The following is a 21,520-nucleotide window of genomic DNA, read 5'->3' on the forward strand; positions in this document are numbered from 1 at the left end:
TGGTTATACATATATAGAAGATAAACATAGTTATACAACACCTCCAAAGGTATCAGTTTAATCATAATAATATATATAATTCTCTTTAAGAAGGTGTTTTGGAATGTTCCATCAATATTTCAATTATGAAAGGCTTTGCCATTGATAATTTTATAAAAAGTACTAAGGTATAAATTTTCAAAGGTTGTAATAAATATTTGCATTATTTGTGTTGCATTACATTGACATGTATGTAACAAATAGAAAATGTTAATGGAAAGAAAAATTACGCAAAAGTTCTTGTGCTAACCAGATGTGTTTATATGTTTTTCAGAATCATTTTGTTAGGACTAGTACCAATGGCAGTCTCCTCCATCGGCTCTTTTACTGCCATTCCTAACCCGAAGTTTAAAAGAAGTAACCGACGCCTTGCAGTGCCCATATTTGAGGGCACAGATACTGCAGATGCATCAACTTCGGGTCATTTCAGAGTCTTGCCTATAGAGATTTTTCACATGTTATTACAGTATCTATCAGGTGACTAATATACTGATACAAAAATGTAATATTTAATGTTTAGTTATACTATTTCTTGCATCTGAATTTCAAAAATATTGTCTGGGGTCTCTGTGATTTTTTTTTTTTTATTAAAGAGTAACCGTCATTTTAATTTTTACTTACCGTAAATTAATAGTACATGTGAAAATAAGCAACATTATATTATATCTTTTCAGAGAAATCTGCTTCCTTCTTCTCTTGGACTGATCTTTCTTTTCAGTATTCCCAATTCACGGTGAAATCTGTTTTAATTGAAGACAGATTTTTACATTACTGAGATATGAGATTGCAGTCGCTAGTAATAAGATTCTATCAAATACAAGGGCTAGCACACCTGTTACTATAAGTGTAATATGTAGGTACACATATACACTCTGGTCACTAACAGACAAATATAACCTAGAAAGTAAACAATTGGGTGATTCCTCAAGACCTCCAATTCTCCAACACACCTCTTAATGAATCAGACTCTGCTGGAGTAAAGGTACCGTCACATTAAGCGACGCTGCAGCGATATAGACAACGATGTCGATCGCTGCAGCGTCGCTGTTTGGTCGCTGGAGAGCTGTCACACAGACAGCTCTCCAGTGACCAACGATGCCGAAGTCCCCGGGTAACCAGGGTAAACATCGGGTTACTAAGCACAGGGCCGCGCTTAGTAACCCGATGTTTACCCTGGTTACCATTGTAAATGTAAAAAAAAAAAAAACACTACATACTTACTTTCCGGTGTCTGGTCACGTCCCTCGCCTTCAGCTTCCCGCACTGACTGTGAGCGCCGGCCGTAAAGCAGAGCGGTGACGTCTCCGCTGTGCTCTGCTTCACGGCCGGCCGGCGCTCACAGTCAGTGCGGGAAGCTGAAGGCGAGGGACGTGACCAGACACCGGAATGTAAGTATGTAGTGTTTTTTTTTTTTTACATTTACAATGGTAACCAGGGTAAACATCGGGTTACTAAGCGCGGCCCTGCGCTTAGTAACCCGATGTTTACCCTGGTTACCAGTGAAGACATCGCTGGATCGGCGTCACACACGCCAATTCAGCGATGTCAGCGGGAGATCAGCGACCAAAATAAAGTCCTGATCATTCCCCAGCGACCAACGATCTCCCAGCAGGGGCCGGATCGTTGGTCGCTGTCACGCATAACGATTTTGTTAATGATATCGTTGCTACATCACAAAAAGCAACGATATCGTTAACGATATCATTATGTGTGACGGTACCTTAAGATTTGTGGCATATCAAACACTGCCACTTTGATGAGTGGGGGTCTGTCTGCCCCAAGTCCGTCCACTTTGTTGGAGCTGGGGTGAGAATGGCGTGAATATGCCAGAAGTTTCAGCTTTTGGCACAAATAAATTGTGACTTTTCAACGCTTTTTCTGTCAAAATTTTGGCAAAAAACCTTTGATATTTCGTCCCTTATGTGTAGAAATTGTGAAGTAAGTAAAAAATGTAAAAGAAATAAGCTACTTAGTTGACAATTATTGATGTAAAAAAGCATAAAAGCGATCCCACCTCTACAAAGCGTAAGGATGGTCCCTATCTCTAGTACATCGCTATGCACCAGCAGGCCTCAAAATAGACTGGTGCAGAGTCGGACTTGTGCCTGGCTGTGTTTAACATCTGCCTATGGAAAGCGGATATTAGGTGTTCTGTCTCCACATAAGGCGAATAGAGGTACAGCTGACTGATAAGATGGATGCTGTGAGATGTTCCTACCTCCGTATCCAAAATGAGGAGCAGACAGAACGAGTGCAAACTCAAGCATCCATAGACTCAAATTTAGAACCACAGTGTGTGTACAATTAAAGACTTGGTTTATTGAAACCGGATACAGAAATAATACTTGTCTGCACAATGCTGTAACTTTCTCTGTAGCCGATGATATTGATTTCTGATGGTCAGAAATTGATAACTTTGCAAGCCCAGCACAAGTGGTCTCTGTCTCACAACAACTGGGGCTATAAAATGGCTGCCTAGAGCAAGTGACCCACCAACTGCCATGAGGAGCCACGCCCAGTTTGAACTAACTTAATTGGAACAAACAAGAGTGGTAAATACCAGCAGATGGCAGCTTAGCAAGATAATAGATTTAGCAGGTAACAAAAAAATGCAGAACTAATTTTCTAAAGGTACCGTTACACTAAACGACTTACCAACGATCACGACCAGCGATACGACCTGGCCGTGATCGTTGGTAAGTCGTTGTGTGGTCGATGGGGAGCTGTCACACAGACAGCTCTCTCCAGCGACCAACGATCCGGGGAACGACTTCGGCATCGTTGAAACTGTCTTCAACGATGCCGAAGTCCCCGGGTAACCAGGGTAAACATCGGGTTACTAACCAAAAAAAGGTCCTGATCATTCCCCAACGATCAACGATCTCCCAGCAGGGGCCTGATCGTTGGTCGCTGTCACACATAACGAGATCGTTAGCGGGATCATTGCTACGTCACAAAAAGCGTAACGTTGCAACAATATCGTTAACGAACTCGTTATGTGTGAAGGTACCTTAAGACTTGCAAACCGAACAGCTGGATAGTAATTATATCTGGGGGAACAGAATATTAGGTGCACAGCCCAAGGAGGCGGCCACACGCCATAATGTACTTAATACGATAAATGGACGCAAACTGCAGTAAGTGGATAAAAAGTAACATGTAAGAACATAGGTGTGAGATCTTTTGGAACACCTGGAGTGGACCTGCAGATCCACGACAACGAACCTCCCAAGGGTGAGCTGACCAGGTAGACCACCCCCTATACAGGGAGCGTTAGGTGCAGACCCAAGGGAGACTATTGCCACAGAAGCAGGAACCCGGAGACAGGTAGTAGGAGGTACAAAATAGAGAAGCTGGGCGTAGGACGGACAGAGCGGGGTAAGATGAAGTACAGTTTAGTAAGAGCTGAGTACAGGCGAGACCAAAGGAGCACTGGGAAGGGGAAGACACAAAGGAAGCAGGACAGGACTGAGACACCAGACTAACAGAGTACGGAGCGGACACTGGGAAGGCTGGACTGGACAAGGAAGCCTGGGAAAGGCAGAGAAGCTGAACTGGCGGAACAGAGCGGAGACTCAGAACAGGCAGTGCAAAGACAAAGGTGGACCTGAGTCACAGAAGCACAAATGACAGACTGGCAAGGAGCAGAGGAAGGAATCGCCTTAAATACATGGAGTGCTGAAGGACTTCCGGGTCACGGTCTTTCAGGATCACAGAGAGGAGATACAGAGCGCCTGTAAATCAGAAAGAGGAAGTGCTGGAGTGGGCGGCGCGCACGCGCACCCAACGAGGACCAGGAAACGGAGAAGAATGAAGAAGAGGACGCGCGCCTGCAGGAGGAGCGCGCCGCAGCGGGTAAGTATGAGCGGGGGTGGTCCCGGCAGCAGGCACGGCCGAAGAAGGAGTGTTTTCCTGGACTGCTCATTGATTTTCAAATGTCTCAATTCCTGAGTAAATCTGTATTCAGTGAAGCGGGATTGTTAATAATTACTGAGATAGGAGATGGCAGTTGCTACTGAATAGATTTTATATTGAAGGGAAAGGGAGGAGTTCTGCCTCTAGCCCTTCCCCTTTACATTGCACATGGCAGTTGCTGATAAGGTTCTATCTCAGTAATGTAACAATCTGTCTTCACTGAATACAGGTTTTAGCCAGGAATTGAGAATTTTGAAAATCAATAATCAATGCCGGTGGAGAAAGAAGCAAATTTCTCTGATAAGATATATTAAACAGTTTCTTACATCAATGCTGGTGGAGAAAGAAGCAGATTTCTCTGATAAGATATATTAAACAGTTTCTTACATTAATGTACACTATTGATTTATGAAATAAAAATTAAAATGACGGTTACGCTTTACCGGGTGGGGGGGGAGGGTCTTCATTCTTGCTGCTATGAAGACCTGCAGCGTCATGTACATTTCTGCCTAATTTCTATTTGCACACATTAAATGCTTATCATCAGCTTCACAGCAAGAATTGCTCTGGAAATATGATGTTAGCAGCAGTGAAAGTAATTTAAGGCTATGTGCACACGTTGCGGATTAGGCTAATGGTATGTTTCCACGTTCAGGAAACGCTGCGTGTTTAACGCTGCATAGAGACGCAGCGTCAAACACGCAGCGTCCAGATGTTACAGCATAGTGGAGGGGATTTCATGAAATCCCGTCTCCACTATGCGTGGTAACACGCATCCGGCGGCCCTGCGATTCCGGACATGCGGCACGTCTTTTTAGATCGCAGCATGTCCGTTTACCTTGCGGCGACGCTGCGCCGCTGCAAGGTATAACACGGGGCCCTATGTGTGGGGTGCGATGATTCCGGATGTGTGCAATGAACACATCCGGCATCATCGCGTCTCCAGAAAGGGGCGGAGCGAGTTTGCCGTTCCGTCAAAACCGCCGGCCTTCCTGAACGTGGACACGTACCCTTAGGAATTTCTGGTGTGGATTCTGCCTCTCCTGGCAGAAAACGCACCTGCGGATTTGTCGCATTTTTTGTGCGGTTCCGCAGCGGTTTTTGTGCGTTTTTGCTGTGGTTTTCTTGCGGATTTGCTGCGTTTTTTACCCCTGCGGTTTTCTATAATGGAATGGGTACAAAAACGCTGCAGATTCACAAAAAAGAAGTGACATTCTACTTCTTTTAAACCGCAGCAGATTTTCCGCAAAGTGTGCACAGCATTTTTTTTTCTCATTGATTTACATTGTACTGTAAATTAATTGCGGATCTGCAGCGTTTCTGCACTGCAAAAAACGCTGCGGATCCGCAGAGAATCCGCAACGTGTGCACATACCCTAAGCCTGTTTTCTTTTTAAATGTCTGGATAAAAATAGGGCATGGGGTGCATTTGCCATCTTCTTGTCTAGCCAAGCCTTATCTTGAGATTTGTGCTGAGTTATTTGAAAGATTCACCTCGTTACACATACCAATATCAATAATGATTGTTCATTGCTATATCCAATATTAAATTGAAGCTCCCCTTTAGATAAAAAACAACAATCTGAAAACGTTTTCAGGTTAAGTTACTTTTATCTGACCTAAACAAATGATAGCCAAGTTTTTGGAACTGAAGTACTGCTTCCTATAAATCAAATTTTTTTTTGTTTCTTGCAGGCAATTTTTCCAACCACAATCTAAAACTGGCAATTTCCTTGCTATTTAGGTAGCTTATCAAAGATAAAGATAAAAATAGGCATGCTTATTCAAGAGTTATTGAACCAAATGAAATACATATATCTGCACACAACATATTTTTCTGTAGGATTCAGGCTGGAATATGCGTGCAAAAAACACTTACCGTAAATATGTCAGAATGAATGAACATGTGTACAGTTGTGTCAAAACGACTTACTGTGCAGATGTTCTTTTTTTGCCACTCTTTTAACCGCTCCACACTTCGAAAGTAGTGATAATTAATCAGCCAAAAGAAGTGACAGGTCCATTCTTCAGGCGGCTTTCTACAGTACATCAAAAATGACATGGGTGTGCCGGCATCTAAAATACACTGTGCACATGGAGCGCCCCCAAGGGCAGCGGGTACTCGGTACCGGGTCCTTCGGTTCACAGGGGGGATGTCACGGTGGCTGACCCGATCCGTGGCCCTGGGACGTCCGTTTTAAAGGGAAAGGTCTTTAAAGGGGAAATGTTCGTGACACCACCTGTGGTATTCAGTCAGGATGACCGACGCTGCTTTAAGGGGTCCGCTGGGGTGATGTTATGGCAGCTAGATGGTATACCTTCCCACAGGTGAAGTGTATCCCCAGGGCTTCCCGGTGTGTAGATGGTGGTATGGTGAGAGGCGCAGTGAAGAACGAGGACACAAGGTTGCAGTCTCTTTACCTTTACTGAAGACTTCAAGGGACTCTTTCACCTGAATTTGGCGGGCTATGTAAATGCCCTGTGTCCGGTCCGATGGGAGATGTTTCCTCTTCTTTCATTCACCCCTTCCTTTCCCGCTGGCCTCAATATTTTCTTGAATTTCAGTAGGTTTCCTCCGTAGCTCACGCGTGCGCAAGGCAATCTTGCCTTGCGCACGCGCAGTATGCTTTGCCCAACTGCGGGCAAAGCCGAAAAGCATTAGTGCGCATGCGCCGGCGTGTCCCGTAACACAGCGAAATACTTCCCTTGGTGTTCCGGCTACCGGGATCCTGGTCCTCAGAAGGAGGCAGCCTGTGTAGGGCTGATCCCCTTCTGGTATCCACTCCTTTGCTACGACTTCTTTCACCCTCTCTGCAATACAGTTCTCCTTCAGTGTCTCTTTCTAGAAGCTGCAGCTCTCAGGGCATGCACAGCTCCGTGTCCTTCTTCCTCGATCTCTGACAGGATCCCACCCCTGCCAGGGACCAACTACCTGATCGAATCTCAGCCAGCAACTAATTAACTTTTCCTACAGGTCACCAGTTTTACCTAAGTGTGGGAAGTGACCTAATAAATAGGAGCAAAGCTCCCCCTGGTGGCCTGGAGTGTGAAATGTGTTGCATGTTTGTGATACCTGGATGCAGTTGTCCTTCTTTGCCACCAAACGTAACATCACTCCCCCTAGAGGAGAATGATATTACTGCAATGACCAGGACCCTGGGGCGCTGCACACACATACCTTAAGTGTGTTCTATTGTATTCTGCTTAAGGGCTCTTTCACAAGTCAGTTTGTCCACTTGTTTTCACATGTACCGAATTACACTTACACACGTAGACCCATTCACTTGAATGGGTCTGTGCACATGTCAATGTGTTTCCCCACGGACTGTGTTTCTGTGGGCAAGATACGCTGACATGTCTGTTTTTAACAGCAGCACTGGCGGCAAAATGTCCCTGCACACGTGCACACTGATGACACCCGGATGACATCCGTGTGTCATCAGTGTGACACATACCAGCGCCTGGGAAGCAGTAGTACTGTTTGGCTGTTCCCTGGCGCCTGGTGCTTAAGACCGCTCCCATCATTCTCCTTTCCTCATGCTGGTGGCGCTGGATAAGGGGGCCCATCCTGGCAGCGGGGGGCGCGTATTGGCCCTTTACTGCGTCGGTGCCGGCTGGTGCCGAAAAATTCAGTCCCCGGCTTCGGCCTTTGCAGAGCTGCGCTGTCTTAGACCTGAGCTGGTATCTAGCATTCCTTGCAGGGTACGCAAATGCGGCCTGCGACCACTAATACGTCCAGGAGCCCTCCACCATCACCGAGCCCAGTGTACTTAGGTCTCCTAAGTGGGCTTCATCACTGTCGCAATTCATGACTTCTCTGGCTGAAGCGTCCCTCTGTAATTTGGGCAACTCTCATGACTGAGGTAGATGGATCCTCCCCTTACAAGGGAGCCGTCAGCTATCAGGGGCCGCAAGCAGTCGAGAAATGTGCAGGCATCTAGAAAATGGATCTGTAGTGCGTCTACCAAGCTATCAAGTGCCTTGGCATCTGCGAGCACCGCTTCTCACTCTCTCTCACCAGAGGTGTGTAGCGAACATGATTTTCAGTATTATTCGGTAGTTTACTGGATCTGGTCTTGCCAGTTTTCCAGGAAGCGGTGGATTCACTTATTGAGGCCGTCAACCAACCTCTGTAGGTTGACGAGGACCCGATTCTGCTCCGGATCTCGCAGTGTCCTTCAAAATGACTAAACTCCCTCCAAAATGTCTAAACTCCTTTTGACCAGGAGCGTCCGGATAAGCGATTCACTCGGGAAGCCAGCGCGGTATCCTTTTTCAGCCAACAGGTGAGCATGACAGTGTCGTCTCCATGTATCTTTCCCCGCAACATGGGATGCCATGCCGGGTCTGGTTTTCAGACCAAAAATCCTTTTTCATTTCAATCCTTTTCATTTTTCATCTTTTTCATCAGATGATTGGGTGACGGATCCTTTCAAGGTTTAGATCTCCCCAAACCAACAACAAGCGAGTACGCGGAGTGTCGCCTCCGTGTATCCTCTCCTGTGACGTGGGATGCCATGCTGGAGTGGATTTTTAGGGGCGACAGGTCCCTTAAAGGCACCAATCTCCCCACACCACCACATCAACAGACGAGCACATGAAGTGTCACCTCCATGTATCCTCTTCTGCAGCCAGGCCATAGCCAGACAGCTAGCCCTGTCCACACAGGGGCTTAAACTTTGTGGATGTAAAGAGGCTCCCCACTTTTGGCATCCGCGTAGCCCCCACTGCATCACCACTGTTTAGCGGATGATGCAAGGAGGCAGACAGTCCCTCTCCACCGATGGTGGATCGAGGGTTCATCAGCTTAACTCTGCACCATCTAAAGACTGCAGCGACAGCGAGAGATGGTTTATCCTGATGTGCTGGATACAGCTGCACATTCTAACACCTGGAAACTTCTCCGGATAAGTGTAAAAAAAAAAAAAGAGAGAGATCTGAGGGAAGATTGGGCCAAATCTCCTGTAGTAGACACACCAGTATCCTGACTGAAAATCGTAACCTGCTCGCGGAGACACTACAGCTAGCCAATTAAACCTCTTGAGTGGGAGACTATATAGTCCACGCCTCTTTGGATGTCACTAGTTGCGTGGCGCTGTCAGCAAATACCATCATAATCAAAAGGGCATCATGGCTCAGAGAATGGGAAGCGGACGCTGTGTCCAAAGAAAAAGAAAAAAAAGGTCTCTGACATCACTCCCTTACTAGAGTGGTCAGTTATTCCCCGAGAAGTTGGAACCAATCCAGGCTCGACTACTACTTCTTTCCAATCAGGGGGTTCCCCACGCAGGAACAAAGGATCGCACGTTTCCTATGGACCTAATCAGCAGTGGAAGGGTTGTCCAAGACAGTATAGATTTAAGGGATCTGGGTCCCAAGAAAGGACGGAAAAGTAAGACCGATCCTGGACCTCAAATTTCTAACAAGTTTATCGGGGTCTGCCTTTTTCGGATGGAATTCCTCCGTTCGGTTATTACCTCAATAGAAAAGGGTGGAGTTTCTAACATCCATCATCATTTGGGATGCTTACCTCCACATTCCGATTTTTTTTTTTCCCTCACCAAAAATTTCTGTGCTTCGCCATTTGCGAACAGCATTTTCAGTTCACAGCTTCGCCCTTCGGCCTTGCTACCGCTCCAACAGGGTTCACAAGGGTCATGGCGGCTGTCATGTCCATCTTGCACTCTCGGAGCCTTGTTGTCCTGTCCTATCTGGACAACTTTCTAGTCAAGGGACCGTACTTCCAGGACTTCGCTGAGTCCGTCTGTATTACTTGCTATATCCTGTCTCGCCTGGGCTGGCTGATAAGCCTAAGTAAGTCTTCCCCATTTCCAGACCAGCAGATATCCGTTTTTGAGGATGGTACTGGACACCTCCTGAGGGTTGGTGTTTCTCCCTCGAGACAAGGCCTTGGTCCTCCAACAGGGAGCTTTGTCCCTTGTCTCCTCTTCCTTGTGAGTTGCTATGAGGGTTCCGGGAAAAATGGGGATGGCAATGGATGCTGTCCCCTTCTCTCCACTTGTCTCTGTGGGTCAAACAGTCTCTCAGATAGTGGACTTTGAGCTCCTCCATCAATTAGAGGAGATACTTTCTCCCGGTTCAATGGTTAATAGTATCTACTGATGCCAGTCTTCACCACACTGCTCAAGGCCACCAGTCAACTCAGGAATCCAGGCTCCCGATCAATGTTCTGGAGATCCGAGCATTATGGCTAGCCCTACAAAAGTTCGATTGTCTGCTGGCAGGTCACCCCATTCGAATTCTGATGATCTTGGCAGGGCATATTCCAGGAGTAGAAAACTGGGTGACAGGCTTCCTCAGCCGTCAGGGTCTCGCATTAGGCGAGTGGGAACTTCATCCAGAAGTCTTCCAACAAATCTGCCTTCGCTGGGGAACGCCAATATAGATCTGATGGCACCCAGACTGAATGCCAAAGTACTCGAGTTCTGACCCCGGTGGGACTCTCACAATAAGTTGTGAGCGACTAGTGCTGTAAACCCGCCTCAGTACGCATTTTGCTTAGGGCAGGAATCACAGATGCCACCCCCTTTTTTCCTTGAAATCAATCTGCATTCAGGTCTGGCGCTCACTTTGCTGAAAGTCCAGATTTTGGGCTGATCGGTCTTATTGCAACAAAACTGCAAGTAAGGACATTCACATGGGGAGTTTTTCATGTGGTACTTCCCTATCGCATACCGCTAGATCTTTCGGACCTTCATTGGTCCTGGGGGTCTTACAGGAGACTCCTTTTGATCCGGACTGACTTTACGGTCATGGAAGGTCACCTTTTTTCTCTGCAGTCACATCATTCAGGCGACTTTTCGGAGATAACTGCTCTGTCATTTCATACTCCTTTCCTTATTTCCATCAAGGCAAGGTTGTCCTCAGGCAGTTCCCGTCCCTTGGGGTGGTATCGTACTTCCACTGTTATGAGGACATCGTTCTTCCCTCGTCTTGTTCTGCACCAGTCCACAAAGTGGAACAGGTTCTCCATACTGTGGTCGAAGTAAGAGCTCTCAGAAGGTACGTATCAAGGACGACATCATTCCGAAGGTAGAACGCTTTATTCGGGCTTCCTGATGGTCACAGGAAGGGTTTAGCCGCTTTAACGACTATGATCGCCAGATGGATTTGTTCCACCATCCAGGAGTCTTTCCGCGTCAGAGGTCAGCCTATCCCAGTGGGGATCAGGGCACACTCCACGTGGTCGATAGAGGATTCTTCGGCCATTAGGCACCTGGCATCGGCACAGTAGGCCTGCAAGGCTGTGGTTTCGTCCAGTCTGCACACTATCTTGAAGCTCTATGATATTCACATCCAGACTTCCGCAGATGTGAGTCTTGGCAGGCGGACTCTTCAGGCCGCTGTAGTGCATTTTTAGGCAGCGGTTACGCAGGGCCTGATCTATCATGTTGTCCCCACCCAGGGACTGATTTGGGACATCACATGGTCTGTGTCCCTCAATGAGGCGATGGAGAAATAGGATTTTTGTGTACTCCGTAAAATCCTTTTCTCTGAGCCAATCATTGGGGGACACAACACCCACCCTGTTAATGGCTTTGTGCTTGTTCTGTAATTTGACATGTTATACTCTCATATGTTATTGATCTCCTACTGCTTTTGCACCGAACTGGTTCTCTGGGAGCCAGCATGAGGGTGTATACTGCGGAGGAGGAGCTAACTTTCTTTGTATTACTTAGTGTCAGCCTCCTGGTAGCAGCAGCATAACACCCATGGTCTGTGTCCCCCAATGATTGGCTTGGAGAAAAGGATTTTATGGTGACTACACAAAAATCCCTATTTTTGTACCCTTAAATCAGAGTCATGTCACACAAAATAATTAATGAATAGCCTTTCCCACATGTCAACCTTACATCAGCACAATTTTGGAACCAAATTTTTTTTTTGTTAGAAGGGTTAAAAGTTGATCAGCGATTTCTCATTTTTCCAACAAAATTTACAAAACCATTTTTTTTAGGGGCCACCTCAGATTTGAAGTGAGTTTGGGGGGTCAATACAACAGAAAATACCCAAAAGTGACACCATTCTAAAAACTGCACCCCTCAAGGTGCACAAAACCACATTCAAGAAGTTTATTACCCTTCAGGTGCTTCACGAGAACCACGTATGTGGGGGAAAACCACTGTTTGGGCGCATGGCAGGGCTCAGAAGGGAGGGAGCATTGTTTGACTTTTTTAACGCAAAATTGGCTGGAATCAATGGCAGGTGCCATGTCGCATTTGGAGACCCCCTGATGTACCTAAACAGTGGAAACCCACCAATTCTAACCCCAACATAGCCCTAACCCCAACACACCCCTAATCCTAACCATAACACTATCCACAACCCTAACCCCAACACCACCCTAACCCCAACACCACAACCCTAACACCAAAACAACCCTAATCCCAACCATAACTCTAGCCCCAACCCTAAACCTAGCCCCAATCCTAACCCTAGCCCAACCCTAACTCTAGCCCCAACCCTAACTGTAGCCCTAACCTTAGCCCAACCCTAACCCTAGCTCTAACCCAACCCTAACCCTAGCCCCAACCCTAACCCTAACCGAAAAATAGTAAAACGAAGAACCTGAAGTATGGAGATCAATTTATATGATAAAAACTTGTATGAGTGTATATTTAATACCCAAATTAAAAGTAGTAAAAACAAGGAAAGGTACGGTATAATAAAATGCCTTTATTACATTTAATATATAATTATATATATATATATATATATATATATATATATACAGGGCAACAATAGGCAATCACAAAAGTGTGCCTGTAACTGGAGGACAGAATGTATATAAAAAAATGAACAGCTGCAAAAAATAGCAAATACTGTAACGGACACAGAGAGGACTGGGTGTATGTAAAAAAAAAATTATTAAAAAAATATTATTATAATAGAAATAAAGGATAGATATATATATATATATATATATATATATATATATATATATATATATATATATATATATATATATATATATATATACTCTGTTTATAGATGGCAATACAGGTAAAAATTGTTATATATGTAGATGTCATAAAATGGCCGTAAAAAAAGGGGCACTCAGCAAGCCAAGTGAGGGCTACATGAACAATTTAAAAAAGTGTAATAAGTAAAAACGTGTAGATTATTAAAAACACTATAAGTATAATGTGTGCACAATGGCAATAAGGTGCAATGAAAGTGCAGGAGAAAATAATCCAAACTAGTGTGAGCAGAGGTTGAAAAGGGCTCCTAAGTAATCAAACATAAATATACACACAACGTGTAAGAATAGTGAAGGGTGAGCCCAGGGTCACAAAAACTGCTAAGTGCAGAGAATACAATGCGGCCAAAATAGATAAATACCTCTACCAACTAAGTGTCCGATCCTCCAGGTACAGTGCACCCCGACGCGCGTTTCGGACTGTGTCCTTCGTCAGGGGGTGGCGTACAGGAGGAACCGGGGGTCTATATATATGTGGAGGAACATACCGCCGATGAGAGAGGCAGACGCTAGGACGGCGCATGCGTCACCCGAAAGACCCGGAAGTGCGCGGAGCCCGTGTCACGCGACCCGGCAAGAAAAGGTTGCCATGGCAGCGGAGACGCAGGACGCGCAACAAGAGGGACACGAGCGGCGCATGCGCACAGCGACGGCCCCAAATCATCGGAGGAAAACGTATACTAACTGTCGATGAGGGAGCAGAAGCAGAGCGGAGCATGCGTCATCAGGTGGACCCAGGGGTGTGCGGTACCCAATGCCTGGAACCGGCAGCAAAGGGCCACCAAGGTAACAGGGACCCGGGACGCACAAACAATGGGACACAGACAGCGCATGCGTACAGCAACGGCCACCAATCATGGGCAGGAAAAAATGATGAGCGTAAGTTTAGTACAGGGATGATAAATGGAAAAATGCAAAATAATATATTTTTTTTTATTTTGATCACTTTAATAGGGCCTATCAGAGTGCTTTAAATTAGCCAATAGGAAAAATCTCCTATCGTTGCCAGGTGCCGTCTGGCAGATATCGGCGGGCACACTGCGCATGCGCCTGCCATTTTCTTACCGGAAGAAGACGCCGGGGGACAGAGCCTTAAGGATCGGGGGATGCCGAAGGTACCAGGGGGATCTCAGGGGACCCCATTTCTCTCTCCTCTGGTATGCTAGATTATATCATTATATATTTTTTTGCAGTCACCGTTATTCGAAAAAATTCAGAAAAAATACATACCATGAGATACGGCCTTCCCAAAACCCTGTCTGATGACAAATGCACACTAAGCAGGATGCAGCAGGCCTCCACTGATAAAGGCTAGGGGCGGCACAGGTGCAAACTACTTGATAAAAACAGCCACCCCAACCAAACATTGCAGGGGTTGGCTGCCTAGCAGAAAAAATGCTGGCTAGGTTTTTCTGGGGCGTCTGTCACTGTGTGCTGCATTTTTTTAGTGCTGGGCAGCCTGCCTGTTAATACAAGGGGCGTCATCAATAGGTTGCATACAGACACTGTGCACTACACTTATCAGTGTGACTGGCGTCCTATGTGAGTCATATCAATGTGCATTTTTTCTGCTAGGCAGCCAACCCCTGCAATGTTTGGTTGGGGTGGCTGTTTTTATCAAGTAGTTTGCACCTGTGCCGCCCCTAGCCTTCATCAGTGGAGGCCTGCTGCATCCTGCTTAGTGTGCATTTGTCATCAGACAGGGTTTTGGGAAGGCCGTATCTCATGGTATGTATTTTGTCACCGTTATTCGAACACAGTTTTTATCGTGATTGCTGTTATTCACTAAGTAACGGCGATCGCATTAAAAAAAAAATCGTATTTAAAATCCTTTTTTCTCTCCTCTGATATGATCTGACATATCAGTGAGGAGAGAAATGGGGCCCCCAACCCCCCCACGGTGATATAGGTAGCGGATCAGTGATCTCCCGGTTCCCCTGCTTTCTTCTGCAGAAAGAAAATGGCAGGCACATACGCAGTGCGCCCGCCAAGATCTGCCTGCCTGCACCCGGCAACCGAGAATTTTCTCATTGGTTGCTGGCTTTTGATTACTGTGATAGACCCTATCACAGTGATCGAAAGCTCCAATATTTGTAAATATGGCAGCACTTGGGCTGTGCCTCTCTCTTCTGTCCTTGCAGTTGTTCTGGGAGAGAAGAGAGATACACTACGTCCAATTGCTGCTTTGTCAGAAACGAAAAAGCGTCAAAAATCATTTCTACGTCCTCAAACCCCCTCCTCCAATTACAAATTCTCGTCCACATACACACATCTGTATACCCCACAGTGTAGACCCCAGAAAATGTTATTCAAAAGTCAGGTAATCTAAAAAAAATGATTCTAGTATTTGATTACGCACAAACATTTTTGACCATTTACCTAACTTTGACTGTTTTTACAACTATGTCTTGCTACACAAAACTTTTGTTTCCATTTACCGTATATTGCTTATATATTTATGTTGGTGATACGGGCATGATCATTTTATTGGAGGATCACTAATAATGGGGATATTTATACAATATGGGCTTTAACCCCTTTACCCCCAAGGGTGGTTTGCACGTTAATGACCGGGCCAATTTTTACAATTCTGACCACTCTCCCTTTATGAGGTTATAACTCTGGAACGCTTCAACGGATCCCAGTGAATCTGACATTGTTTTCTCGTGACATATTGTACTTCATGACAATGGTAAAAATTCTTTGATAGTACCTGCGTTTATTTGTGAAAAAAAAACGGAAATTTGGCGAAAATTATGAAAATTTCACAATTTTCCAACTTTGAATTCTTATGCAATTAAATCACAGAGATATGTCACACAAAATACTTAATAAGTAACATTTCCCACATGTCTACTTTACATCAGCACAATTTTGGAACCAAAATTTTTTTTTGTTAGGGAGTTATAAGGGTGAAATGTTGACCAGCAATTTCTCATTTTTACAACACCATTTTTTTTGGATTTTGGAGAGCCCCTGATGTGCCTAAACAGTGGAAACCCCCCAATTATAACTGAAACCCTAATCCAAACACTCCCCTAACCCTAATTCCAACAGTAACCCTAACCACACCTCTAACCCTGACACACCCCTAACCCTAATCCCAAGCCTATTCCCAACTGTAAATGTAATCTAAACCCTAACTGTAACTTTAGCCCCAACCCAAACTGTAGCCCTAACCCTAGCCCTAACCCTAGCCCTAACCCTAACCCTAGCCCTAACCCTAGCCCTAGCCCTAATGGGAAAATGGAAATAAATACATTTTTTTAATTTTTCCCTAACTAAGGGGGTGATGAAGGGGGGTTTGATTTACTTTTATAGTGGGTTTTTTAGCGGATTTTTATGATTGGCAGCCGTCACACACTGAAAGACGCTTTTTATTGCAAAAAATATTTTTTGCGTTACCACATTTTGAGAGCTATAATTTTTCCATATTTTGGTCCACAGAGTCATGTGAGGTCTTTTTTTTTTGCGGGACGAGTTGACGTTTTTATTGGTAACATTTTCGGGCACGTGACATTTTTTGATTGCTTTTTATTCCGATTTTTGTGAGGCAGAATGACCAAAAACCAGCTATTCATGAATTTCTTTTGGGGGAGGAGTTTATACCGTTCCGCGTTTGGTAAAATTGATAAAGCAGTTTTATTCTTCGGGTCAGTACGATTACAGCGACACCTCATTTATATCATTTTTTTATGTTTTGGCGCTTTTATACGATAAAAACTATTTTATAGAAAAAATAATTATTTGGCATCGCTTTATTCTCAGGACTATAACTTTTTTATTTTTTTGCTGATGATGCTGTATGGCGGCTCGTTTTTGCGGGACAAGATGACGCTTTCAGCGGTACCATGGTTATTTATATCTGTCCTTTTGATCGCGTGTTATTCCACTTTTTGTTCGGCGGTATGATAATAAAGCGTTGTTTTTTGCCTCGTTTTTTTTTTTTCTTACGGTGTTTACTGAAGGGGTTAACTAGTGGGCCAGTTTTATAGGTCGGGCCGTTACGGACGCAACGATACTAAATATATGTACTTTTATTGTTTTTTTTTTTATTTATTTAGATAAAGAATTGTATTTATGGGAATAATTTTTTATTTTTTTTTCATTATTTAAGAATATTTTTTTTTATTTTTTTTTACACATTTGGAAAATTTTTTTTTAACTTTTCTACTTTGTCCCAGGGGGGAACATCACAGATCGATGATCTGACAGTTTGCACAGCACTCTGTCAGATCACCGATCTGATAGCAGTGCAGGCTGCTTCACAGTGCCTGCTCTGAGCAGGCTCTGTGAAGCCACCTCCCTCCCTGCAGGACCCGGATCCGCGGCCATCTTGGATCCGGGTCTGGAGCAGGCAGGGAGGGAGGTAAGACCCTCGCAGCAACGCGATCACATTGCGTTGCTGTGGGGGGCTCAGGGAAGCCCGCAGGGAGCCCCCTCCCTGCGCGATGCTTCCCTGCACCGCCGGCACATCGCGATCATCTTTGATCGCGGTGTGCCAGGGGTTAATGTGCCGGGGGCGGTCCGTGACCGCTCCTGGCACATAGTGCCGGTTGTCAGCTGCGATAGGCAGCTGACACCCGGCCGCGATCGGCTGCGCTTCCCCCGTGAGCGCCGCCGATCGCGCTGGACGTACTATCCCGTCCGTGGTCATAGGGGCCCACCCCACCTTGACGGGATAGTACGTCTGATGTCAGAAAGGGGTTAAGCTACCGTCACATTAAGCGACGCTGCAGCGATATAGGCAACGATGCCGATCACTGCAGCGTCGCTGTTTCATCGCTGTGTGGTCGCTGGAGAGCTGTCACACAGACAGCTCTCCAGCGACCAACGATGCCGAAGTCCCCTGGTAACCAGGGTAAACATCGGGTTACTAAGCGCAGGGCCGCGCTTAGTAACCCGATGTTTACCCTGGTTACCATTGTAAATGTAAAAAAAAAACAAAAACAGTACATACTTACATTCCGGTGTCTGTCCCCCGGCCTCAGCTTCCTGCACTGACTGTGAGCGCCAGCCGGCCATAAAGCAGAGCGGTGACGTCACCGCTGTGCTTTACGGCCAGCCAGCGCTCACAGTCAGTGCGGGAAGCTGAGGCCGGGGGACAGACACCGGAATGTAAGTATGTACTGTTTGGGTTTTTTTACATTTACAATGGTAACCAGGGTAAACATCGGGTTACTAAGCGCGGCCCTGATGTTTACCCTGGTTACCAGTGAAGACATCGCTGAATCGGCGTCACACACGCCGATTCAGCGATGTCTGCGGGAGATCCAGCGACGAAATAAAGTTCTGGCTTTTCTGCTCCGACCAACGATGTCACAGCAGGATCCAGATCGCTGCTGCGTGTCAAACACAACGATATCGCTATCCAGGACGCTGCAACATCACGGATCGCTAGCGATATCTTTAAGTCGCTCAGTGTGAAGGTACCTTTACTGTATGGTTCTTGCCAAACCTCTGGTACCAGAAAATACTTTACGGATTCTGAAGGGAATTTGGTTGTTTTATGCATATAGTGGTTCCTACCTTGGCGGGCAGGAGCTTGCTATGATGTACTACGTCTATTGGCACATTCGTCTCTCATTCAGGGATTGAAGGAGCTAAAGTCTCTGTAATTCTAGCCCTGCTTGTGTCCTTTCATTTTTGGAACAAACTCAGCTTTGCCACATAGTTGAATGCATTTCCCTCCACATTTTGCACTTCATTACAATACAGTTTATTCTTCCTGCTCCAATGTGTTTTTAGGAGCCTTCCTCCCTCTGTGAGTAATAATTCCTGGAAGAATTTCCTTGTTTACTCAGTGTCTCTGTAAGCTTTGAATGGGTCCTGGAATTTGTTCAATTTTACCTTAAATACCAAATAATGTGCTATCTATTATTATAGGCAAAGCTGTGTGTCCAGTACTCACATTGGTGCCATATTGGATATATTTCTGAATACATAAAAACTACTGCAATAAAATTTGAGGTGTGTTCCTCAGAACGTACAAAAAAGAATCATAAAAGAGACAGTGAAATAAATTGTAAATGTTCAAACTTGTGTTGCATCAGCTGCATAAAAAATGATGGTATCAAACTACTCACTACCTTCCTAGATAAATAGATTAGACGATATAATTTACAAAAAATACATTCATGGGTGATTTCTATTGCTCTTGAACCACATAGGCTCTGCAAATATGACAATCTATTTTAAATAAAGCCAAATTTATCACATTGTGCCCCTTCCTGTCCAAGCCCTGCCGTTTGTCCAAACAGAACTTTTTGACTACATATGGGGTACCACTGCGCTCGTAGGAAAGTGGGTAACAAACTGCGGGGTCCACTTTTTGGTGTAATCTCTGCTTAAAGTGAGAAATTTGGGTCTAAAACAAAATTTTTGTGAAAAAAAAATGAATTTTTCAATATGACGACCTAATGTTAGCAAATTCTGTGTTGTACTTGTGGGATCAAATTGCTCACTATTAGTAATGAGCGAGTATACTCGTTGCTCGGGTTATCCCGAGCACACTCTGGTGGTCTCCGACTATTTGCGACTGCTTGGAGATTTAAGGTACCGTCACACTAAGCGACGCTGCAGCGATACCGACAAGGATCCGGATCGCTGCAGCGTCGCTGTTTGGTCGCTGGAGAGCTGTCACACAGACAGCTCTCCAGCGACCAACGATGCCGGTAACCAGGGTAAACATCGGGTTACTAAGCGCAGGGCCGCGCTTAGTAACCCGATGTTTACCCTGGTTACCATCGTTAAAGTAAAAAAAACAACCACTACATACTTACCTACTGCTGTCTGTCCCCGCCGCTCTGCTTCTATGCCCTGTGTAAGCACAGCGGCCGGAAAGCACAGCGGTGACGTCACTGCTCTGCTTTCCGGCTGCCCGGCGCTCACAGCCAGAGCAGAGAAGCACAGCGCCGGGGACAGACAGCGGTAGGTAAGTATGTAGTGGTTGTTTTTTTAACTTTAACGATGGTAACCAGGGTAAACATCGGGTTACTAAGCGCGGCCCTGCGCTTAGTAACCCGATGTTTACCCTGGTTACCAGCAAAGACATCGCTGAATCGGCGTCACACACGCCGATTCAGCGATGTCAGCGGGAGATCCAGCGACGAAACAAAGTGCTGGGCTTTCTGCCCCGACCAGCGATATCACAGCAGGGGCCTGATCGCTGCTGCCTGTCACACTGGACGATATCGCTAGCCAGGACGCTGCAACGTCACGGATCGCTAGCGATATCGTCCAGTGTGACGGTACCTTTAGTTTTCCTTGCCGCAGTTAGTTAACCCCTGGCACACCGCGATCAAACATGATCGCAGTGTGCCGGCGGTATAGGGAAGCATCGCACAGGGAGAGGGCTCCCTGCGGGCTTCCCTGAGACGTTCGGTACAAGGCGATGTGCTCACCTTGTACCGAGCGTCTCCTCCCTGCAGGCCTCGGATCCAAAATGGCTGCGGGGCTACTTCCGGGTCCTGCAGGGAGTACTTCCGGGTCCAGAGCAGGCTCTGGTAATTAAGCAGCAGGGCACGCCAGATCGCTGATCTGACACAGTGCTCTGCAAAGTGTCAGATTAGCGATCTGTCACTATACAGTGATGTCCCCCCTGGGACAAAGTAAAAAAGTTCAAAAACATTTTTTTTAGATGTGTAAAAAAAAATACAAAAAAAATTCCTAAATAAAGAAATATAAAATATTTTTTTTCTATCTATATATATATATATATATATATATATATATATATATATATATATATATATATATATACACACACACACACACACACACACACACACACACACACACACACACACACACACACACACACACACACACACACACACACATATATATATAGTTCCCATAAATACATTTCTTTATCTAAATAAAAAAAACAAAAGTACACATATTTAGTATCGCCGCGTCCGTAACGACCCGACCTATAAAACTGTCCCAATAGTTAACCCCTTCAGTGAACACCGTAAAAAAAAAACCGAGGAAAAAAACAACGCTTTATTATCATACCGCCGAACAAAAAGTGGAATAACACGCGATCAAAAAGACGGATATAAATAACCATGGTACCGCTGAAAACGTCATCTTGTCCTGCAAAAAACAAGCCGCCATACAGCGTCATCAGCGAAAAAAAAAAAAATTATAGTCCTCAGAATAAAGCGATGCAAAAATAATTATTTTTTCTATAAAATAGTTTTTATCGTATAAAAAGCACTAAAACATAAAAAAATGATATAAATGAGGTATCGCTGTAATCGTACTAACCCGAAGAATAAAACTGCTTTATCCATTTTACCAAACGCGGAACGGTATAAACGCCCCCCTCCCCCACGCCCCCCCAAAAAAGAAATTCATGAATAGCTGGTTTTTGGTCATTCTGCCTCACAAAAATCAGAATAAAAAGCGATCAAAAAATGTCACGTGCCCGAAAATGTTACCAATAAAAACGTCAACTCGTCCCGCAAAAAACAAGACCTCACATTACTCTGTGGACCAAAATATGGAAAAATTATAGGTCTCAAAATGTGGTAACGCAAAAAATATTTTTTGCAATGA

General features: G+C 45.2%; 1 protein-coding gene across 1 annotated transcript in view; it reads left to right on the forward strand.

Annotated features, from left to right (window-relative positions):
• The first annotated feature begins 319 nt into the window (after positions 1–319).
• The window catches only part of FBXO47 (F-box protein 47), a 421,223-nt gene continuing 400,022 nt past the window's right edge, over positions 320–21,520 (forward strand). The window contains exon 1 of the mRNA XM_069751683.1: positions 320–516. Within this exon, the coding sequence (XP_069607784.1) occupies positions 339–516 (178 nt within the window). The 5' untranslated portion in view covers positions 320–338. The remainder of the gene's footprint in view (positions 517–21,520) is intronic.

Source organism: Ranitomeya imitator, chromosome 2, assembly GCF_032444005.1.
Source record: "Ranitomeya imitator isolate aRanImi1 chromosome 2, aRanImi1.pri, whole genome shotgun sequence".
NCBI classification, from domain to species: Eukaryota; Metazoa; Chordata; class Amphibia; order Anura; family Dendrobatidae; genus Ranitomeya; species Ranitomeya imitator.